Source organism: Medicago sativa, chromosome 4 (assembly GCF_051527215.1).
Source record: "Medicago sativa cultivar Bolivia chromosome 4, Bolivia_mono, whole genome shotgun sequence".
Lineage (NCBI taxonomy): Eukaryota > Viridiplantae > Streptophyta > Magnoliopsida > Fabales > Fabaceae > Medicago > Medicago sativa.
The window spans coordinates 63500395-63525001 of NC_140752.1; the positions used below are offsets into that span (position 1 = coordinate 63500395).

Consider the following 24607-nt stretch of genomic DNA (forward strand, 5'->3'; position numbering starts at 1 on the left):
TTTCTCTTCAAAAGCTACCTCTTTCACTACTTCCTTAGTTCTAGACTCAACCTGATTTAGACTTTCCTTTTTACCAAACTTTTGTTTACACGCCTCCTTTCTATTCTCTCTCCTATCTAAGTTAAAACAATGTGCCCTCATTCTAACCATAAAGAAACCAAGGCTGATTCAATGCATTTGGATCATTTGTTTGTTACCAAGTAATGCAACTCCTCTAAAGTATTAAGTAAGTAACCCACTTTAGATTGTAAAGTGCAAATGGAGTAATATCAAATATGAGATGGGTTAACAACACTCTTTTAACTTCCTAAAAAAAAAAACACTCTGTTTTAAACCCTTAATCCTTTTAATTGCTAAAATTTATGCGAGACTTACCAATTTACATGGGATTCATTTGTACAGTATAAGACATGCAAAAATTTCACCTAATAAAAAAGTAAGTGTTAAATAATATCGAAAAGAAAATGTTGCCAACACTTCTCTATCAAATATTGATTAACAAATCAATATTAAATATTATAAATTCATCGTAACAAAAAAGACAATGAACAATTGATTAACAATCAATATTAAATATTATAAATTCATCGTAACAAAAAAGGCAATGAACAATTGTAATACCTAACCTTTCCCTTAAAAAAATGTTAATATTAATACCTAACCTCGTCCGTCAAATAAAACGAAGGCATATGCAGCGAACAAGTGACAGCGTGCATGAACTCCACGTGCAGCTCCTAATAATTCTCCACGTACACGAATCGATCATTCTTGAAAATAGACTAGCTCCATCAATGTAAATCAAAACAAAACTACAAAAGTGAAGACAAGAATATCAGAAACAAGACATCAATGGCGTCAAATCTCAGCCCAGAATTTGCATACACTGTGCTTTACGTAAAAGACGTAGCTGAATCGGTAGCTTTCTATTCCAAAGCCTTTGGCTATTCCGTTCGTCGCTTAGACGAATCTCATAGGTTATTTTCTTTTCTTTTTCATCTTCATTACCAAATTAACCTCAATATCAAGAAATAATTAATTAGTGTTATTATAAACATTGATTAATATTCGTTTTTAAATCATGCATCGATCTCAGATGGGGAGAGTTGGAAAGTGGTCATACAACTATTGCTTTCACTCCTATCCACCAGCATGAGACCGATGATCTCACCGGTGTTGTCCACACCACTAGATCTAACAAAGAAAGACCACCGGTCGAGGTTTGTTTAGTTTACACCGACGTTGATACTGCTTACAAGGTACGTAATCACATCTGCAATCACATCTATCTCCTCCTGTTAATCCCCTGAAGAAAAAAAAATTCTATTTGCTCTTAATCAAATCATTAACTGTAGTAATTACCATAGTTTTAAATTGTAATTTTTTTTTGTAGTGGCCGGAACCCCAGACCGTGCATATTTTTATGCATTGTCCAACCAACTGAGCTTAGATCACAAGGACTTTTTAATTTAACTATTATTCTCTCATTCCTTTTTAGAGCCCGTATGTAATAGTTTTTATAAGAAAAAATAATCATTTTTTTAAAAGAAATAATCACTTTTAAAAATATTGCAACCATTTATCACAACTTTTTTAAAAAATCAAAATCTAAACAAAATCTAAAAATAACTTCAAATGAAGTGAGAAGCTGTTAAGAGCATCTTCTCAAAAAATAGATTTTTTTAGATGAAAGAGAAAATATGGATCAAAAGATTGAACTAATTTTGTAACAAAAAATCGCTTTTATATCGTTGTATCCAAACAAACTAAATTATTTAAAAAAAAATTTGATTCTGATTTTTCATAAAATCTCTAAAAAAAAATCTCTAAATTATTTTATGCCAAAATCACTTTTATTTTAATCCGTAACAAACGAACCCTTAATTAAATGGATAAATGATATAGTAAATGATTAAAGGTACTTTGGTCTCTAATTATAAGACTATTTTTCTTAAATTAAATTACATTAATTAAGAAATTAAGTGGTAGACGGGTAGTCCTTCAAAAAAGAAAGAAAGTGGTGCTATTAAACTTATTGATAGATGTATAATTTTTATGAATTTAGAACAAGTTGTAGTTCTCCTCTTAGTTTTTATTGTTGATTGCACATAAGATGTAAAATAAATAAGAGTACTTAGGCACCTTGATTAAGGGTGGGATTTAGTATGGGAAAGGATAGTTTTTTCCCACCATGGGAAAGTAAATTCTATCCATTAGATTAAGCAAAGAACATTGTCTTATGGTGCACTCTCAACACTAGATTATCTTTTTTCCCTATCTTCCACCATCATCTCTCCTTCATTGTCATGTTCAATCTTCAACCAGAACAGAAAAACTCTTCTTCACATGTGTTCCATAAATCAAATTAAAACTAAACTACTCAAACAAACAGAATAAGATCTCAAAAAAGGAAATAAGTCGAGAAAATGGAAACGATTTTTTTTTCTTTTTCTGATGAACACATTTTGCAAGATATTTATTCAACTCATGTCCATAGTGATACTAAGTTTGATGCTGAATATCTTTTTAACATTGCTGGAAACATCCATTGTTGATAATAGGCTTGAAAAATGAAAATAGACTAGCTCATTATACTGAAGAGTTTTTTATTCTAGAAACAACAACAATATTCATCATCACATAAAGCATATTCCTGAGAAATCCTTTCAACCCATCACTCCAAAATTTCTCATTTTTAATGTGAGATTCAAGTGAGAAGAATCAAATTAAACAAGAAGATGAGTTATGAGAAAAGGTGAGTGATAGAATAATAAATTGGGGTTTTGTTACAAGTGAGTGAGTGAAGATTAAGAAGATGATTTATGAAATTGGTAATTCATCTCTCAATTGACTAAGATGATGATTGAAGTGTAATAATTACTGATGGTGGTGGGTGAGTGGAGAACGTGTTTTCATTTTAAGGAAATTTTGATGCTGTTGTTGTTGATGGGTTAATGGTGATGGAAGAGAGAGTGGTGGTGGAAGCTAAAGTGAAAAAAAATTTAGTGTTTAGAGTGTACCATAAGACCATGTTCTTTACTTAATCTAATGGTCAATATTTACTTTCCCATGGTGGGAAAAAACTATCCTTTCCCATACTAAATCCCACCTTGATTAAGAGCTATAGGTGCAATTGTGAATTGTTGTAGAGACTTCTAAAATGGTTACCTTTGCTCTTTTTTAAATTCTCAAATTTGCAAGAAATTTAGTTCTTATTTAGTTGTCGTTTTATAAGTTTAATTCAATATGTACTCCCTCCGTCCCAAATTGTAAGGAAAAAAAATCGAATCACACTTATTAAGAAAAGTAAAACATCAAAATTTGGAGTATATTTTTTTGTTTTCTTTTGAATGAGTTTCATGGGAAGATGTAAAAATAATTTTTTTAGTTATTGATTATGGAAAAAATGGAGGAGAGAGAAAATTGAATGTAGTTGCGTTTAATTTCATGAGAATGAGCAAAAGTTTTTTTTTGAAAAAAAATGATTTTTTTTTAAAAAAATGATTTTTTTTAAAAAAAACAAGATTAAATAGGATAAAAGTTTTTCTTATTTGCTTACATTATGGGACAAAGAAAATGAGTTTTTTTCCTTTCATTTTGGAAAGGAGGGAGTATTAATTATAATTATTGATTTATCAAAAATACTCTTAAGTATTTATTGCAACTATTAGTTATTTATTGGAGCTAGAAATAGATTAAATACCTCCATCCTTATATATAAACATTTAGGCAAATTGTTAACTTGTGCCCTCAAGAGCATATGTTAAGGAACTCATTATAAAAATATATGTATAAAAAGTCGTGCATTCAACTTCTTAAAAATTAAATGTTATGTTTTCCAATGCAAAATTACTCTTTTTAGGTTCCTTAACATGTACCCTAAGGGCACAAGTTAACATGACCCAAACATTTACTATTTGATTAAAAATTTGTCTATAAATATAAACTTGTTCTCAAATTACTAGATACATTTATGGTGTCTTTTCCAAATAAATGATATTTTAGGTACATTCGTACATAAAAGAACATATAACTACACTATCAACTTTTCTCAATAAAAGTGAAAAAAAAAAAGCAAATTTTTTTTTTAAAGAATTAAGATTGTTTCCATTTGCTAAAAGTAAATGGGTAATGTCATTTACAAAAAAGTACTTAATGGATCCTACCATTAAGTGAGTTCTACTACTATTAATTATTTTCAATTTTTTTGCGTCTTTATCGCTTCAAATGAAAGAAATGGAGAGACTAATAAATGGAGAGGATCTTGATTCGCAATCTCCGTCCCTATATAAAAAACGAGTTGAGATAATCTCCATTTATAAAAATAAATGAAGATTGCAATTATGAAAGAGATAGACACAAAAAAATAGGTTGTGGGTTCCATCATTAAATGAGTCTCATCATCATTAATTATTGAGATTACAAGATTTTGTGTTTTTATCTCTTCAAATGGAAAAAAATGGAGAAATAAAAAATGGAGAGGATCTTAACTCAGTTTTTATCGTTTTTTTCACAGAACTCTTAATAGTTTTTATTGTTGATTGCAACAAAATGTAAAATAAATAAATGTTTGATAAAGAAATAATTAATGTGTTTAAAATTCAAAGAGGATTGTACCCAAAAAAAGAAAAAAAAATCAAAGACGGTCTTATATAAAGGACAATTTTTTTTCTTCAAAAGATTCATATATTTAGGGATGGGAGTAATATAATGGTTTTCTTGCTACATGTAGTTGGGAACCATAATTTACAGCTAGAACTAGAAATCAAATGCTTTAGAATTTAATGAATGATTTATGTTCTAATGTTTGTTGTTGATTATGTATTTGATGTTTCAGAGGGCCGTGGAGAACGGAGCGGTGCCGGTGAGCGAGCCAGAGATGAAGGAGTGGGGCCAAAAGGTTGGGTACGTTAGAGATATTGATGGCATCGTAATCAGAATGGGAAATCATGTAAAGCCTGCAAAACTAGATTAACAGTGTGCAGGTGGACATAGCAGCAGTTGGCAAAATACAATATTATGTTAAGGTCTATGCATTCTGTACATGTTGAATCAAAAAATATATATGTATTCTGTATAAGAAATGCATCCATATAAGTTACGAAATAAAATTATCAACTGCAGACAACAATATGTGAATTTTCCCAGCCTAATGAGCACTTGCTAGAAAGAAGTTTGAATACTTCATTGATTGTTGTTGCTTACGACAATTTTGGTGGCAAGAGTGGTTGATAAACAAGCAAATAAATCATATGTATTGAAATACAAACCATTGTTTCGCTCGTTTTATTACCTTTTTTTTTTTTTTTTTTAAGAAGGCTCACTTTATTACTGAGAAATCATATAAAACCTAGCAAAAGAAGTATTAATAATCTGGTCCTAGCAATCCAGATAGTGACCCAGAGTCGATCGAGTGGTCTAAACCTGACCAGCGGGTAATCTTAATTGTATTGAGATTAAAATGAAAACCAGCTTACTTTTGTATCCAAAAGCTCAGATGTACTAAATGTAATGACTCTATCCTTGACCCTTTATGAAAATCAGCTTGCTAAAATAGCTATGTACATTTAGTTTCACTTCTTGAGGGGTTAAAGTTGATTTGAAAGTGACTAAAAGTGCAATATTGATTCTAACATGTTTGATTGCTTTTAGTAGAATTGATTCTATTTGAAGCTAAACCTTTTGGTAGAATTGATTCTATTTAAAGCTAAACTATGTAGTATTCAATTCTAGAATTAATTTTTACACACAAATTTATATTCAGTTAACTTTTATATGAATGTATTCAAACACATATTATTTTACCTTAAACGCATTAATTGAAATCATTTTTACATGAACATAGAATCAATTTTACAGAATTCAACATAAATTATTGTAACAGCAGGACTAAACATAAGCTCACTACTTTTTTTAATCTAAAAGCGATTTAACTCTCGATAGGAAAATTTAATGGACACAAGTTTAAATAAAATTATTTATGAATTATTTGGGGTTTTTTTTGTGTTAGTGTTTAAATATTTTATAATTTTGATTTTGTAGAATAATTATTGATCAAACTTTACTTGTCTTCCCCATCAAACTCCAAATTACCTAGATCCTTTTCCACTAAGAATCCAATGAATAACCAAAACTTTTTTTTTTTATACTTTTGATATGGAATTTTGTCAAGTACTTATTTCCAATAACTCAGTACAACATTAATACACTATCTCTAACCTATTGAGCACTTTCAAAAGATAGAGGCATCGACATCCCTGGTGTGACACTATCCTTAGGCTACTAGACAAGAGGAGATCACTGAAATGAAGGTAAACTATCCCTAGCCTATTGACCACTTTTCAAACTTACATAGGCATCGACATCAAAACCTGGTAGAACAATGACAAACTGACAATATAACTATTGAAATGAATTTCAGATTAGAAAAATAATGATGAATCCTTAGAGCACAAATTAAGGAAACCTATATAAAAAATAGTGTGTTGAAAACTGGTGTGTATTCAATTTTTTTGATTTAAAAAGTTAAAACAAAACTTCTATTTTTAATTCCTTAATGAGTGTCCTTGAGACGCTTTATAACATGACCCAAAATATTAAACAAGGCAAACAGCGGAGGGTAATCCTGATTCCTAAGAAAACAGGTTCAGCATTTCTCCTATTGCAAAATATAAAATGAAACCAACCAATCAGAGCATAACCACACAATGCATAATTGAAAGTAATATATTAAGCAGAAAAACCAAACAAAGCACCTAATTAAACTCATCAAATTTAAAAAAAGAAAAGGTTATGCAAATGAACAAAGTAAATTTCCCATGTCAAACCACCAGCCAAAGCACTTAGAATACAGTTTTTGTTTCCAATTCCTAGCATATGGAACTGAAGAAAATAGAGGTGCAGTGTGGCCAACTTCCAAAAAGCCATGCTTACACAGATCAAAAAGCAAAGAGTGAACCAATTCATTAAGATAAGTTGTATGTTCCTCTGGTTCACAAAAGCACCGTGATGTGCAGGCAATCACAACATTTCTTGTGACTTCCTTACACATCGGCCAACCTTCTTCCGGAATTCATCTCTATTATCTCTCCACATTTTCTGCAAATTAGATCAAGTATAGGTCTTATAAGAACAAACTAGATATTAAGAAAAACTACCAAGATTGAAGCACATGTGAATTTTAGATAACAAGGATTCCCAAAATAAGTAACATTATTTTATGTCAAGGACCTATTTAGATTAGTTAATTTGAACTTTTATCTACTGGCATAAGCAATTGTGAGACTGGTTTGCAGAGCTTACCGAAACAGCATATGACCTGTCCATAAGCAGTTTTCAGCTTATTTCCATGAGCTCTCAATGATAGCTTATGAAAACAGCTGATAACATATGTGAAAACAGTTTAACTCTATTTTATCTTTTGTTATAGAAATAGCTCATACATAAGAACTAATATGGTAAGTGTCTATGCTATAAGCAATTGTTTAAGATGTTTATCCAAACAAGGCCTAAATCCTAAAATATCCAAAGGCCTATACATTATGTGCAAGGTTTTATGGAGTCAAAAATCAAATGATCTGGACATAAAACAAAGTAGGAAAGTTGCTTGAAGTTAGATACATCCCAAATGAATGGTCGTGCAGAAACTAATTATTAATGTGGAAGATACAACATTTTGCGACTAGATTTAGAAACTTGCAGAACTCAACAATACCTAAAAGAACTTTTTGTTCACTTCTGATTACAAATTGGGGAAGTATTATATAAGCAAATGGTATTTTGCAATGCAACATCTTAGTATCACACTACTAAGTACTAACACCCACTAGAAAGCTTCACATTATGTTGAATACCTACTGACTACTGTTAAGATGCCTTTATGTTTACTAGGATACAAATAAGTAACCTGTGACAGGAAAGAATGTAGGTTGCAATAAAACAATCAAGTGAATAGAAATAATTAGCAAACTTACTGCTGCTTCAACATTTGCAGGGGATTCATCATTAGGACTGGAAAGCATTGATATGATACTCAATACTATACTCTCTACCTGCAAGATAGCATATATAATTATTTATTAGTACATATACGATTTGAATAGTTTGTAGTTTCACAAGTAGCAAGTATATGAAATCACAAGTGGAGAACATAGAGTAGCATACGATTTTCCTAGGACACCCAACAAGCTATTAATGGAAAGCCAACCGTGAAATTTTCAACACTACAATTTAGTTTCAAGACAATAAACATTTGAAGTCATTACACACATGTTAAAGCTATTTTGTTTGATACATTATGCTGCAAAACTCTTGATTCAACCTTAGCCTTTAACTTTGTAGCTCTTCATTGAAAAACAACTACTGAGCCTTTCACGCTACTTATATTTTGGAAAACTTTATTGCCGATAGCTCCATGTGTATTGATATTAATCACCCCAGTCTTCAACATTAGTAGTAGTATATTAGAATTTGTAATATGCCCATTTATACAAGCAAAGGAAAGAAAACGAGCCTTATAGTACTTTCTTGCGGTACTTCAATTTAAATTTGATTTTATTATTGAACAATAGCACACTCAATAAAAACTTAGAAGGTATTGAAGATAAATTATACTAAACAGGTTTAATAATGAAAAGTGAATTCTTATGGTTTTATAGTATCACTTACGGTATGAACAGGTGTCCAGCGCTCACTTGCTAGCTCATAACCATTAGGATCGTCACCAGGAGGATGGAGGATTGATATGCAAACCCGGCCATCAGTGTATACTGCAAATTAAACAGAAAAACTCCAGTTCCATGTGATTAAAAATCAAACCAAAAACACAAATAAGAAAAACCAACCATTAGGATGCCATATCTCTGAAGTAAATTTCACTGTTGGTGGACTATTTGGGTAATTGGAAGGAAAACTCATGATGGCATTGAAAAACCCTCCCTCACTGTAAGAAATCCAAGCCAATGAATTAACAAACAAAACAACAGAGAAAAGTCAGTAAAATATCAATGCTACATAGAAAACATAGTAATACTCAAGCAATAGTAACCAAAACTTTTTTGCAACTAGAGGGAAAGCAGAATGGTAATAGTAATACACTAATACTCAAATGCATTTTCAAAAACCTAAGAATAAAATATGCCTAAGAATTAGCGCAATCACAATCTTATTGTAATCAAATCAACCCAACAATTATCACTGTCAATAGCAACCAGTTGGTGCGCATGTGTCTGAGCTTCCAGAATATCGAGTTTGATTCCTACCGATAAAAAAACTCAACCCAACCATTATCACTAGGTCAAGTGCAAACGGTTGGTGTGCAGCATATGTGATTCGGAACACCGAGTCTGATTCCTACTGACAATAAAATTCAACCCAACCAATATCATCGGTGAGCAGTGTGTGCAAGTGTCCGGAACACCGAGTTTGATTCCTATTAATAAAAACAATCAACTCAACCAAAACCAATCCCAATAGTTAACAGTATAAACAAAACAACAAACAGATTGAATAAAAATCATCTATTCATCTTCAAAGAAACAAAAACAAGAAACAACCTTAACAAATTATCATGATCAGACACAAACAACAAAAAAAAAAACTCATTCAAATAAAAAAAACAAAACAAAAAACCTAAAAGAAGTAATCAAACACATGATCTATAATAAACAAAAAAAAACAGATATAACAAAAAAGCCAAAAACGAATTATAAACCAAAACCCAAAATCCAAACAAGGAATAAGGGCTTACTAGAGAGTATCAGGGGGACCAATTACGGTGACACTCCATTCAAAAATATTGTTTTCATCAACCAAACCAGCAGAAAATCCATCGACAGGGTTTTTGCAAAGATCTACAAAAAAAAAAAAAACAAAACAATAATAATAAGAACATAATCGATGAATTGAATAATAATCGAAAACAATAAAAAGGGTTTGTATAACGTTGTTGTTACCTTTGAGCTGTTTTTGAAGAAGAAGGCTGGCTTGAGACGCCATCAAGAGAAGAGAGAATTGTTTTGAAAACCGACAGTTGGATTGATTATTTATAGAGAAAGAAAGATGGTTGGCTTCCCTGTGACTCTCTCTCTCTCTTTATTTCTCTCTCTCGATTCTGTGTTGTTGTGGGTTTGGGTTCTTCAATGCTAATTTTCATTATTTATATTTATGTATTTCTTGAGTGAAAATAGGTTTTTTCGTTTCCAAGTAACAATAAAAATAGGTTTAATTTTAATGAATATCTTCTAGAAAATACTATGAATAAAAAATTAAATATTTGAGGTTGTGGAATTGTGATTAGTTAAGATTTGAACGACTAATATTACTATTAGGGTTTTTTTTTTTAAGGAATATTGCATATTCGATTGATTTATTTTAAATTAGGAAATATTTTATTTTATTTTCTTCAAAATTAAATATTCAAAATTTAAATTTTTTTTTGAAGGGGTGTTATCTTATCTTATATATTAAAATTCAAACAAGTGATTGAATTAAGTGGTTAGTGAATTTTGTCTAAGGACAAATCATTCGAAAGAAAATCGAATTTGTTTCTTCAATGGAACAATTCATGGTCAACTTTACTTTCATGATCAATTTTACTTATATTCATAATGAATTATTCGAGCTTCACCTAAGAATAAGAGAGCACCTCATTATCCGAGACCACCTCAGATTAAAGAAATTATTTCACAACCTCCTTTTCCTTCATGATTTAAGTGTAACATAGATGGCACCTCAAAGGGGAATCCTAGCATCTCAGGTTGTGGTGGAATTTTTCGAGACCATGCAGCTGAAGCTATTTTGTGTTTTGCATAACCTCTTGGCTTTACCAACTCATACTATGTTGAGTTATGTTCTTTCATGAGAGCTGTTGAGATAACACATCAAAACAACTGACATAATATTTGGATAGAGACTAACTCAGCTCTAGTTGTCATGGCAGCCAATAGTTCCAATCAGGTTCCTTGGAAGCTTCGAAATGCATGGCTCAACGTCATGACCAATTTAAATACAATGAATTACTTGGTTTCTCACATTTTTAGGGAGGGGAATCAAGTAGTTGACCTCCTTGCAAATCATTCTCTCACCATTCCTTCAATCAATGTTTGGCAAGAAGTTCCTATGTTTATTAAGGACTGTTATATCAAAAACAAACTAGGGTGGCCTAACCTTAGATTTTGTATGTAATTTTGAAGTTTTGGTATAGTCCCCTCCAGTTTGTTGGTTGGCTTTTTGCCACCGCCGTTTTTTACAACAAAAAAAAAAGAGGGTTAAAAAAAACAAATTTAAAAATTAGGGGAATGCAAACTTTTGACGTGCCATTTTCCTTTTAAATTTTTCCCTCTGTATGAGCATTTTATTTAAAATTTAATCTTTATGTATTTAATTAATATCAAAATTTTAAATATATATTGATATACCAAGATCATGAGAAAAACGTCTGATGCGATGGTTCTGGACGTTTTAATGCTTGGAATGGTGGAGAATATGTATCAACAGACTGCAAACTCTCTAACACCCAAGTCAGTGTTTAAGCAAAAATGGAGGGTTAATGGTAGAAAAAGATCGTACCTTTGGGGACTGTGAAAAGTTCCCTTATATAGTGAAGAGGTGCAATGTCGTTGGCACAACTGTTGGTAGAATTGTAAGCATCCACCACGATTGAATGGCAATGATAGGGACCATTATAACTGTTTGAATCAGTACCCCGGATTGTTGAAGGCACCCTCCTCGCAACGTGTGTGTGTCTGTGTGTGTGTGTGTGTCTGTGTGTGATGCGCATAGTTGACCAAATGAGGAATTGGGCCTGTTTATAATTGGGCTTGGACTGAGATGGCCTTAGTCATTCAAGCAGTTCAGAACAATACCCCCCCCCCCCCCCCTCTAAAAAAAGTCGTTGCTCTTGAATAAGGGTGATGATTTCAAGAGGGAAAGTTTATGCGAGGATAAACCTTATATTCAAGGGGGCGTAATGGTGTTTGAATTAAGGGTACGTACAACACTTGTGAATTTTTAGAAAAACTGTGAATCTCCCTCGAGTTGCGTTCGTTAAGAACAGGTAAGCCCTTATATATGCTCGCAAGGAGTTGGTTATCTGCAAGATGGTTTTGTGCTCGCGAGGTGCTCAAGATGCTCGCTAAGGAGTTTACTTTGCTTGCCAAGGAGTCGTGTCTTTTAGGATGCTCACAAGAAATCTTTGTTATGAAAAATGACCTTGTCCGCATTGAGATATTTGCTGTGAAAAAGGAGTTATGTCTAATTTTATTTTCTTCAAAATTAAATTAAGATTATGTTATCAAATATGTCATCTTATATATTGAAAATCAAATAACCAAATTATTGAATTAAGTGATCAATGAGTTTCGTTTAAGGACAAATCGTTTGAGAAAAAATCAAATATGATTCTTGGTGAAACTCATGGTCAACTTTACTTTCGTGGTTAATTTTATTCATCTCCCTGATCAATTATGAATTATTATAATTTCACCTAAGAATCAAGGGATGCAAACTTTTGGTGTGGCATTTTCCTTTTAATTTTCCTTTTATATGAGTGTTTTATTTAAAATTTAGTCTTTCTTTATTTAATTAAATATCAAATTTATATATATATATATATATATATATATATATATATATATATATATATATATATATATATATATATATATATAGAAACACACCAATACATAAAGGGAATACACCCAATTTTTGGGCTGAAATTTTCCTTTCCATTTTTATCCTTTCATTTAAACTATTTTATCAAACGTTGATTTTACACCCAACAACATCATTGTCGGTGTCCATCTATCTGCTTTTTTATTGTGCTAATGTGTATATATTACGAAATGTTGATTTTATGAAATTTAAATTTTTATTAAAATTATAGATATAAATATTTTTCATTTTCATATTTTAACAAACTAAACTTATCTTTCATTGACATCCAGTGGCGGATCTTAGTTGAGACCCATGGGTGCCATGGCATCCCCTGGGTTTTCAATATATACCATATTAGGCATATTATTTCAGCATGTTTTCAGTTGTTGCAGCGGTAAGCTAGCCTTACAGTCCCCCCAGTGGTCGCGAGTTCGACACTCACGCCACCTTTTTTTACATTTTTCTCTCGTATTTACGTTTTCTATTCAAAAAAATATGCTAGCAGGGATTCGAACCTGCACCCACTTGGTGCTTTCAAACAATTTAAACCACGATGGCAGATTATTATTTTTTCTACTTCTTGAAACTGATTTACATATATTTCATGGTTGTTTGGCACCCCCAAAAAATTTACTCAAGATCCGCCACTGTTGACATCGACAATATATGAAATATAATATAATTTTTTTATATATAAAATATAATATAAATTCTTATCTTTTTAAAAGACAACAACAATGTAACAACTTGTCAAAAAAAAAAAAAACAACATAACAAGAAAATTTGTTTAAGGGTATAATTGGAAGTGAAAAAGTTAGACCAAAATGATGTATTCTCTTTATATATAGTATAAATAATCAATTAAAAATTAAGTAAATCCCAATAAAATAGAAACAATACACGACAATAGAAACAATATTGTACACTATAAAAAATCTTACCTTAACCTTATATAAAAAAAATTGTGCTTTGGTGTAAGACTTTTGCTTCCAGTTTTACCCTTCACTTCATAATTTTTTTACAATTACACTGTTCTTTGTTAATAAAAGCGAAAAGACAGGCATGTTAGTGTCCATCTTAACGCTAGTATATATAAAGAAAATATAAATTATCAAACAAATCTAATTTAATTAACTGGTACATGAGCAAAATTAGGGATAATTTTGTCAAAATAACTAAACTTCCTATTTTTAATCCTCAAAATCTTATAATTAGTTTTTTGATTGGCCAAAATGTTTTTTTTTTCCTTTTCTATAAGTTAAGAGCAAAATGACATCAAAAAGAGTAGGGCTTCTTGGATTGGTTTATTTGAACTTATCTACTTGTATAAGTTTTGTGAGAATATTTGAACAATATCTGAAAACAACTTAGTAGGAATGATCTAATCATGGAAGATCGGAGATCTAGAACAAAGACTTAGATATCACACTATATCAAAGTATTTCTTCCTCAAATGGATCATTTTATTTCGTATTGGTTTAGGCACAAGCATTGCTGCCTTCTTCAATAACATTGAAGTTGAAAGTATTGCCTGTTTTAAGCTTCTCCTCACCGACGATCTCATACTCAATCACAAGTATATATGCACCATTCTATCATGTTATTGCTTGCTCCATTCGTCAGGCGTTTGTAGTGAACGCTGGTTGTAAACATGGTTTTAGCCATTGCTGCAGCAACCCGATGCGCCTACATTTCCCCTGCAGCAGTAGGATGTGGCATACCTGGGGTCAAGGCGTTTCTCAATAGTGTACATGCTCCTTCTAAATTGGCTCCAGCTACCCTCTCTGTAAAGCTTAGTTTCACCTACTTATCATAATATTATGTGTGTCATCTATGTATAAATGCATTGCTTTCTAGAAAATGATCCCAGTGTGCAGTGTCTTCTTTCTTATGATGATTTAAACGTATGTCTACATATATTTTATCTTTGAAGTGTTTGATAACAAGTTATTTTGATCAATGCTATTAGGATATTAATCAATAACTGTTGTTCAGTTTCTGAAGTGAAACTTCTGAACAACAGCTTTTGAAGTGCAGCTTCTTAACAGCAGCTTCTGAAGTGCAGCCTCTGAACATCAGCTAGCTTCTGATGTGTAGCTTCTGATGTGTTCAGAAGCTGAGTCTAGTAACAAACTGTGGTTAGCTTGTTAACCAAGGTAGTTAGTTTGTTAGAGGAGTTTGTTATAACGTCTAGTTGTATATATACTCACTCATGTGTTGTAAAGAGAATGTGTGTGAATCAAATAAAAATTTCTATTAGTTTTCTCTTTTTCAGTTTTACAAACAATTCTGTTATTTCTCATCTTGCTTAAAACATCTTATTCTTCATAAGCACTTTTGCTGCACAAAGAACATAGTGATTATTCTAACAATTGGCATCGAGAGCCTGGTTGAATCTTGGGAAACATGAGTGAAAGTGATGGGAATCAACATCGGGAACCAAAGAGTGAGGTGTGTGTATTGATTTCTCTGTTTTTCTGAGATTTAGCAAGATGAACACAAACGGTTTTGGATCAAATATCTTGATTCTTGATGGCAAGAATTGGGAATGATGGAACGCTTTGATGAGATCGTTGTTTGGCGCGCAAGATGTGAGTGATCTTGTTCAGAATGGGTTTGAAGAACCTCCTGCAAATGCTACTGATGTGCAGGGAGCTGCATTCAGAGAAAACAAGAAGAAAGATTGCAAGGCTCTGTTATACATTCAACAGAATATTGATAATCAGCACTTTGAGAAGATAGCCAAAGCAACAAGATCAAAGGAAGCATGGGATATTCTTGAGAATTATCACAATGGGGGAGAAAAGGTGAAACAGGTCAAGCTGCAATCATATAGAAGGAAGTATGAAATGATGCAGATGGAAGAAGACCAAAAGGTGAGTGATTATTTCTCAAAGATGATTGAAATCGTGAATTTGATGAAGAACTGTGGTGAAAACATCTCTGATCAGATGGTAGTTGAAAAGGTGTTGAGATCTTTAAGCCCAAAATTTGACTTCATAGTAGTAGCAATCCAAGAAGCAAAGGATGTGAAAACTATGAAGATTGAAGAATTGCAGAGTTCTCTAGAAGCACATGAATTGCTGGTAATTGATAGAAGTTCTGAAAGATCAGTTCAGCAAGCCCTTTAAGCTCAAACAACAAAGAAAGAGGGAAATCACAAGAATTCCAAGAAAGGAAAGGGTAAACCAAATTGGTCCAACAATTCAAAATCCAAGGCTGATAACAAAACTGAATCTTCTAAAAGAGGAGGTTTTGGGAAAAATCAGAACAAGAAAAAGGATTTTGATAAGAGTAAGGTTCAGTGATATAATTGTGACAAGTTTGGACATTTTGCTGATGAGTGTTGGTTCAAGAAAGATCAGAATACTGAAGAAGCCAATATTGCTCATGGAGGTGACCTTGATGCAGTGTTGTTAATGGCTGCCACATGTGAAGATAGGATGAAAGGTGAAGAGTGGTACCTTGACTCTGGGTGTTCTAATCATATGACAACTCATAGAGAGTGGTTAACTAATTTTGATGCTAGCAAGAAAACTAGTATCAAATTGGCTGACAATAGGAAGCTTGCATCAGAAGGTAGTGGTAACATAGTGATCAGAAGCAATTTTGGTGGTAAAGTGATAATTGAAGATGTGTTCCATGTCCCAGATATGAAGTGTAATCTGATGAGCATAAGTCAATTAGTGGAGAAAGGATTCTCAGTTTCAATGGAGGGTGAATCTTTGAAACTGTTTGATCCAAAGAAGAATCTGGTGTTGAAATCTACTTTCTCAAAGAACAGAACCTATAGATGCAACATATCAAGCAACAGGATGATGTATATGTCTGCAACTGTCATTGAAGATGCTGAAGCATTGTGGCATTTGAGGTATGGGCACCTAAACTTTAGAAGTCTTAGTGAATTGAGTTCTAATTGAGTTCTAAAGAGTTAGTGAATGGTTTGCCAAAATTGAATGCCAAGAAATCCATATGTGAAGTATGTGTGAAGAGCAAGCAAAGTAGATTACCCTTTGTATCTGATGCACCTAAAAGAGCAAGTGAAGCACTGCAAATTGTTCATTCAGATATATGTGGCCCATTTGAGGTACCTTCTCTTGGTGGTAGTAAGTACTTCATTACCTTTATTGATGAATTCACAAGAATGATTTGGCTGTTTACTATTAAGCTTAAGAGTGAAGCTTTAGAAACATTCAAAAGATTCAAAGTCTTAGTAGAAAAGGAAAGTGATAAATCTATTAATATTTTAAGGACAGATGGTGGAGGAGAATATACATCAAAGGAATTTGAAGCTTTCTGCACAAGTCAATGAGTTGTTCATGAAGTGACTGCTCCATATACTCCTCAGCATAATGGACTGGCAGAAAGACGAAACAGGACTCTGCTAAACATGACCCGAAGCATGCTTAAGCAGAAGAATTTGCCACACAAGTTTTGGGGTGAAGCAGTAACTACTGCTGCTTACATTCTAAACAAGTGTCCCACTAAGAAGCTAAATCTGAAGGTGCCAGAAGAAGCTTGGTGTGGAAGGAAGCCTAGTGTTAAACACTTCAAAGTGTTTGGTTCCTTGTGTTATAAGCATGTACCAGATGCTAGAAGGAGCAAGCTAGAAGATAAAAGTGAAATTATGATACTCATAGGGTATCATCCCACTGGTGCATACAAACTATACAATCATGTGAATCAGAAGGTTCATTTCAGCAGAGATGTGATAGTGAATGAACCTAAGAAGTGGAAATGGGAAAATGAACCTGAGTACAACAGTGAAATCCAGCAAAGCTACATATACCCTGATTCAAGTGATGAATCAGAAGGTGAAGATGATCATGAAGTGACTGCAGATGATCAAGAGGAAATCATAGCACCAGCAAGACCTCAAAGGAACATAAATCCACCTGCCAGATTGACTGATTGTGAAGTAACCTCTGATAATGCAGTGAATGATGAAGGTGATTTCATTCACTTTGCATTATTAGCAGATGCTGAACCAGTTAATTACAAAGAAGCTTTGAAGACTGATGTATGGAAAAGAGCTATGGTTGAAGAACTGCAGTCAATTGAGAAGAATGAAACCTGGGAGCTAGTTGACTTGCCAGACAAGAAAAAGAAAATTGATGTCAAATGGGTATTCAAAGTGAAGTTGAACCCTGATGGACAAGTCTCTAAGCACAAAGCAAGATTGGTGGCTAGAGGTTTTCTTCAGAAGCAAGGCATAGACTATAATGAAGTGTTTGCTCCAGTTGCTAGAATTGAAACTGTGAGGTTAGTCACTGCTATTGCTTGTAAGAATGAGTGGTCACTCTACCATTTAGACGTAAAGTCAGCATTTCTAAATGGCCCACTGGAAGAGATAATGTATGTATCACAACCACCAGGTTTTGAAATTGTTGGGAAAGAAAATATGGTGTATAAACTGCACAAAGCACTATATGGATTAAAACAGGCTCCTATAGAGCATGGAACAAGAAGATTGACCAAGTTTTAACCCAGATAGGCTTTGAAAAGTGTGTAGTTGAGTTTGGTGTTTATGTTCAGAAACTTTCTGATGGAGGAACTATTATAATTTGTTTGTATGTTGATGACTTACTCATCACTGGTAGCTCAACATCAGATATTGAGAAGTTTAAGAAGAAACTGAAGCAGGAGTTTGAAATGACTGATCTGGGTGAACTTTCATTCTTCTTAGGAATGGAATTTGTGAAATTGAAAGCTGGAATAGTGATGTATCAGCAGAAATACATTGGTGAGTTGCTTGATAAGTTTGAAATGAAAAACTGCAATACAGTTTTAAATCCATCAGAAACAAACTCAAAGCTGGATGAATGCATTGAATAGGAGAAAGTGAATTCCACAATGTTCAGGCAAATTGTGGGATCTCTGAGGTATCTGTGTAACAGCAGGCCAGACATATGCTACTCAGTGAGTGTGATCAGCAGGTTCATGCATGATCCAAGGAAATCTCATCTGATAGCTGCAAAGAGGATTCTCAGATACATAAAGGGCACCATAGATTTTGGTCTGTTATTTCCTTATGGAGCTCAAAGCAAAGTGAATGATCTCAAAGGATACTCTGATAGTGATTGGTGTGGGGATCTGACTGATAGGAGAAGCACTTCAGGCTATGTGTACAAATTCAATGATGCTGCAATTTCATGGTGCACCAAGAATACATAGCTGGAACTTTTGCTACTTGTCAAGCACTATGGCTGGATTCAGTGATGAAGGAACTTAAGTTTGAAGTGACGAAGCCTCTAACACTGAAAATTGACAATAAATCAGCTATAAGTCTTGCTAAGAATCCAATCTCACATGGCAAAAGTAAACACATTGAGACCAGATTCCATTTCATTAGGGAGCAGGTAACTAATGGAATGATTGAGCTGCATTACTGCCCCACAGAACTGCAAATTGCTGATGGTTTTACAAAAGTAGTGAAGCTTGACATATTTGAATTCTTGAGGAAGAAATTAGGTGTTTTTAATATTTAGCAGTTATGATTAAGGGGGAGTATTAGGATATTAATCAATAACTGTTGTTCAGTTTCTGAAGTGAAGCTTCTGAACAGCAGCTTTTGAAGTGCAGCCTCTGAACATCAGCTGGCTTCTGATGTGTAGCTTCTAATGTATTCAGAAGCTGAGTCTAATAACAAATTGTGGTTACCTTGTTAACCAAGGTAGTTAGTTTGTTAGAGGAGTTTGTTACAACATCTAGTTGTATATATACTCACTCATGTGTTGTAAAGAGAATGTGTGTGAATCAATAAAAATTTCTATTAGTTTTCTCTCTTTCAGTTTTACAAACAATTCTGTTATTTCTCATCTTGCTTAAAATAGCTTATTCTTCATAAGCACTTTTGCTGCGCAAAGAACATAGTGATTGTTCTAACAAACGCTAACAAGAAACACATTTACCCTCCCTAAAAAAGAACACATTTACCCATCAACTAATTTATGGTTTGTCACTCGGGAACTTCTACGGTGCACCTCACAAATTGAGGTGTACTGGTACTCTTGTTTCATAAATTGATAAATTAACGATCATTTTATGAAGTAAAGAGCTATTTGCCAATGTTTATGTTTTAGAAAATATCATTTCATAAGAAAAAAATCATTTCATTGTTTATAAGAATCATATTAAATTTTTAACATTTTCTCATGAAAAATTAATCAATATTCTTCATTATGAATAATAAAAAAATTAAATTTTATTTCATCGACGCTTTTGGTAATTAAGATTTAATTTTTATAATTGTCAATGATAGAAAATAATTATTTTTCTTAAAAAAATAACTCATTTAATTATTAATTTAATGATTTGGTGTACTGGTACACCTAAATAATGTACCATAGAATTTGCCTTGTCACTACATGTAGTATGTGATATTTAAGAAGTCACCATTTTTAATTGGTGAACTCTTTTGGGAGTTATCTTACGAGTTTTGAATTTGTCTTCATTTAGGTCCTAATGTCCATGACATATTGGAAATTGCTAAATATTACTACAGTCATTGCCTAGCTAGTTTTTGCCAATCTAGGAATATGCTTTAGTTTTTATTTGTAAATCTCTTGTTCCTTGAGTAACATAAGTTTTTAACATGGAAATGACTTGAGTTTTTCAGATTTTTGGTTAAATTTGCGGGGTTTTGTTCATATTGATTATTAAAAAAATTGATCTCTTCTTCGGGTGGACAAAAATTGTTTGATGATCTCTTAGATAGAAGTCACCTGCTTCTTCTCCTCTTGCATGCTTTATATTTATTGATTTTTCCGACTCTCTTGGACATAATTTTACTCAATAGTTTTGGTGAGAAGCTTATTTTGAGCTAAGATGGAATCAGTAGTTTCCAACTCAAGAAAACCAGATTTCTTTAGGGTGTTGCATCTGTTGTATTAAGCATTTTGATCATTTAATGCCATAGATTCTATGATCTTGATAGCATAAACAACATTCTTTGACACTAGTTATATATCCTTCTGTTGTTTCATCTAGCAAAAGTGTATGTTGTTGCTGTAATCCATTCCTCAATATGTGAATTTGGGTGTTATCATCAAACCCGTGATTATGGAATCTCCTCGACATGGACTTGTAAAGTTCCCATGCATCACAGAGTTTAAGTTGCCCTAGCTATTGCCTATTGCGGTCTTCGTACCATGCACTTTGCTCTGAGGGTAGAAACGATTAATGAATTTATCTTTCAATGTGTTCCAACTGGTCATTACCGCAACATGTTTATCTCCGCATCAATCCTAAGCTTTTGCCAATTAAAGAATGTGTGAATAGCCTCACGAGTACCGAATCTTGTTCAGAGTTAGAATCACCCAATGATCCTTCTATCTTGTAAAAATTTCTAAAGCGAGCAATGAGATTCTCATGATACATTGCAACAAATGGATTTTGATGACATGTCATCTTACATTATTTTCAATATGTTTTTTTAGTCATTTTAGTAATGATTTGAGTCAATAAAGAGGAGTTTGCTTGTGGTTTAAAGAAATTTTGTAATATTTTCATATCGAGTCATGTAATTTTAGTTCTTACCTAGCAAGCAATTCATAGGTGTTTCTGAAGTATTGTATTGAAAAATTTTGTAATTCGGCAAAGCAAGGCTCCTCGTGAAGATATGGAAGACATGGAATGAAGATTTAAGAGACCTATGAAAGCATTCAAGTTGGGGCAATTGTGTCCCAAGACCAATTAGGAAGAAGAAAGCACTCAAAAAGACGACGATGAAGTCAAAAATGCCACTGAGGGTTGTATATATTAGAGATATATGTTAGTCAGATAGTTACTAGTTAGTTAGTGCCTATAAATAGGCTTAAGATGTCACATTGTAACCAACTTTCTCAATTGTAATAATATTCAATTCCATCAATAAGATACTTTCATAGCTTTTCTCTCATTCCTTCCATGGATGCCATGTTTCCTAACATGGTATCAGAGCTAATCTGGTATCCACCTTGAAGGATAATTTCGCTGCACTTTCTAGAGAAAATCCAATTTTCTCATTCACATTTTCTTTCACTTTCTTATTTTCCTTCTGTCAATTCTTCCTTTTTCGATATTCAATTTTCTTTCAATTTCCCTTACTTTCTGTCATCGTTCCCGATTCGTTTTCATTTTCTTGACAATTCTTGTTCTAGATTCATATCACAAGTTCTACTGTTTATGATTTCTTCCTTCAATTTCAGTTTTCTTCGATTTCTGTGTTTCAATTCTGTTTTGCGTTTTGCGAGTCTCATTGTACGTGATTCTGTTCACAAGTCGGTTTGATTTTGTTTTCACCATTTTTCCCCAAAATCCCAGGGTTCCGCTAATTAGTGATTTGAATTCTTCTGTTCTTGAGATCGTGACTCTATTTCCATCGCATTTCATTACAGTTAGCGATTCTGCTTCAGTTTGCGATTCGGTTTCGATTTTGGATCTGATCGTCTTTGATTTGATCTAAATCTTGTTTCACCTGTGTTTATATGTTGTTTGAACGATATCTTCGTTTCGTTCTTGTCCATCGATTCTTGATATTTGTTTGTTCAGTTTGTTCTTAGTGTGAGGCAATATAGTGCTCATAAGCTGTTTGACAGAAGTTATCTTTGAAGACTGATTTCAATAGTTTTGCATCTGACCTGTACAAATTATGAAGATTTCACATCCATTTTGGATTTGTTGCTATGGCTAGATTCATAATTCTAAGTATATTGTTACTAAAGTGTATTTGGTCTTGCAAAGTTCTTACCAGTGAACCTTGTTTTCACTACAACATATCCATGTCTTGAGATTCACTATCAGTATGTGTTGGATGTTGAATCATTTTGATTCTTACTACTATATTGCTATCCCTTTGATTATTGATTGGTTAGATTGCAGAAGATTGCACACTTTCTGTTGGTTCTTTCTTAAGCTTCATTGTTGGAAGTATTGATTTGTTGGCCTATGGCTTGAAGTTGCATCAACATGGATTTGTTTTCTATGGTTTGAAGACACATCACATGGCTATTCATCTCCATTGGCTCATTGTCTTTTGTTGTTGTTGACATGCCCTGTAGTATGCATGTTGCATTTGGTTATTTTGTCTCGGCTCGGCATTGGAGTGCATCTCTTTTTCTATCTCTTGGAACCTTGGTCTGGTTGCTTCATGGTACCTTTGGTGTGAAGTTTGTTCAACAAATGACCTCCTTCCATTGAAGATTTTGGCCCTTCCTTGCACTTCTTTTTCTTTTGGATATTATCATTGATTTTGGATATCCTTGTTTTTCTTGTCTTGTGCTTCTGTTCATGATGGATCAGCCATGTTGATAAGCTTTCGTCATGAATGGTTAAGCGTTGTGCCTTTTATGGCTTTGTGGTTGTTGGCTTCTACCGGATGGTGGTTAAGCGTTGTTTGGTTGCTTCTTCCTCCAAGTGGTTACATCTTGAGTTGTGGTTTCCTCTTGTTGGATAAGCATTTGGTTGTTGCTATGCTCTTGGCCGATGTATTTCCGGCATCTTTCCTTGTATTTTTTTCATTTGCTTGATGTATTTCCTTGCATTTTCTCATCTCAAGTTGGAAGTGTTTTGAACACCTTCCAACTTCGGGGGGACTATTAGAGATATATGTTAGTCATATAGTTACTAGTTAGTTAGTGCCTATAAATAGGCTTAAGATGTCACATTGTAACCAACTTTCTCAATTGTAATAATAGTCAATTCCATCAATAAGATACTTTCATAGCTTTTCTTTCATTCCTTCCATGGATGCCATGTTTCCTAACAGGTTGAAGCCACATGCAAGGTGCGTGCAACAGAGAGCAAATGTTCTCTATTTCGCTGCCACGCGCAAGGCGCATGCCTCCACGTGTGAGGCACGTGCAGTTCCGGGCAAATACAACATTTTGTTGTATTTTCTCTGCAGGTTTGGGGAAAAGTCCAATATTTTTTTTCCAAACCTTTCTCAATTGTAATAATATTCAATTCCATCAATAAGATACTTTTATAGCTTTTCTCTCATTCCTTCCATGGATTCCATGTTTCCTGACAGGTTGAAGCCACGTGCAAGGTGCGTGCAACAGAGAAATCTATTTCGCTGCCACGCGCAAGGCGCATGCCTCCACGTGTGAGGCACGTGCAGTTCCGGGCAAATACAACATTTTGTTGTATTTTCTCTGCAGGTTTGAGGAAAAGTCCAATATTTTTTTCCAAACCAAACCTAGCTGAAAACTTTCATATGAATACAAGAGTTCTCATTCACAAATTCTCATTCAAAACTTGACTGTTTAAGAGGAAGACAAACACTAGAAGCATCAAGGAAGAGTCTATCCTCAACCTTTGTTCTTAGAGTGTATTTTATTTCGTTTGTAATTTGTTTTTGGTTACCATGAGTAACTTGCCTATGTAATATTTAAGACTTATGACTTGTTAATGCCCCATAGTTGGGTTGCTTTCGTGTATGTAATATTTCAGACTTAAGACTTTTGCATATGTAATATTTCAAGATCAAGTTGTGTCTTCTGACTTTTTTGTTCTGCACATATATGCTTCAAGGATCAAATTGATATCTGATTAAATAATTCAAGGACTTATTAGATGGGTTTGTAATATAATGCAAGGATCAATTTTATAGTTAGTCAAATAATTATGGTTTGAAGTTTTTTGAATTGGGGAAGAACATTACCACTAATTATTGGAAGAAATTTTGGGTATTTTGGAGTGTAGATTACAGATTATAAAATTAAGGTTCAAATTTTATATATTTGGGGAAGAAATACCCGTTGAAAATTTTAGGCTTAATTGCACTTTTGGCCCCCTATCTTTCCAAAAGTTGCGGTTACAGCCCCCTAACTAATTTAAATACAAAACAGCCCCCTATGTTTTGGTTTTATGGCAGTTTTGGCCCCCTACTCCATATTTGACCTGTCTTTGCTGACGTGGCACCCACAACCCTTAAGTGAGGTGCCACGTGTATTTTTTTATTTTTTATTTTTTT

The 24607-nt window shown here is 33.2% G+C and overlaps 2 protein-coding genes and 1 pseudogene across 2 annotated transcripts; 2 read left to right on the forward strand and 1 right to left on the reverse strand.

Moving 5' to 3' along the window:
* The first annotated feature begins 693 nt into the window (after positions 1 to 693).
* On the forward strand, positions 694 to 5184 carry DSI-1VOC (dessication-induced 1VOC superfamily protein). Its single transcript, XM_085702092.1, has 3 exons — positions 694 to 974; positions 1094 to 1256; positions 4835 to 5184. Exons 1-3 carry the CDS (start codon positions 850 to 852, stop codon positions 4970 to 4972), a joined length of 426 nt encoding a protein of 141 aa, XP_085558218.1. The 5' UTR covers positions 694 to 849; the 3' UTR covers positions 4973 to 5184.
* Positions 5185 to 6709: 1525 nt separating this feature from the next.
* LOC146930610 (ubiquitin-conjugating enzyme E2 7-like) lies at positions 6710 to 10126 on the reverse strand. The gene is made up of 6 exons (XM_085702091.1): positions 9951 to 10126; positions 9746 to 9848; positions 8841 to 8938; positions 8665 to 8765; positions 7971 to 8048; positions 6710 to 7095 (listed from the first exon to the last, which is right to left on the reverse strand). The coding sequence occupies exons 1-6, from the start codon at positions 9991 to 9993 to the stop codon at positions 7018 to 7020; spliced, it is 501 nt and encodes a 166-aa protein (XP_085558217.1). The 5' UTR covers positions 9994 to 10126; the 3' UTR covers positions 6710 to 7017.
* Positions 10127 to 18405: 8279 nt separating this feature from the next.
* LOC146930611 (secreted RxLR effector protein 161 pseudogene) lies at positions 18406 to 19148 on the forward strand (annotated as a pseudogene).
* The last annotated feature ends 5459 nt before the right edge of the window (positions 19149 to 24607 follow it).

Bases quoted from the DNA above. Each gene is read 5' to 3' on its own strand.
- DSI-1VOC (XM_085702092.1), top strand. From the start codon at position 850: ATGGCGTCAAATCTCAGCCCAGAATTTGCATACACTGTGCTTTACGTA. The intron at 975-1,093 runs GTTATTTTCTTT...CATCGATCTCAG, and splicing joins CGCTTAGACGAATCTCATAG to ATGGGGAGAGTTGGAAAGTG. The intron at 1,257-4,834 runs GTACGTAATCAC...TTGATGTTTCAG, and splicing joins ACGTTGATACTGCTTACAAG to AGGGCCGTGGAGAACGGAGC.
- LOC146930610 (XM_085702091.1), bottom strand. From the start codon at position 9,993: ATGGCGTCTCAAGCCAGCCTTCTTCTTCAAAAACAGCTCAAAG. The intron at 8,939-9,745 runs GTAAGCCCTTAT...GATTTCTTACAG, and splicing joins GGTCCCCCTGATACTCTCTA to TGAGGGAGGGTTTTTCAATG. The intron at 8,766-8,840 runs GTTGGTTTTTCT...TTTAATTTGCAG, and splicing joins AGAGATATGGCATCCTAATG to TATACACTGATGGCCGGGTT.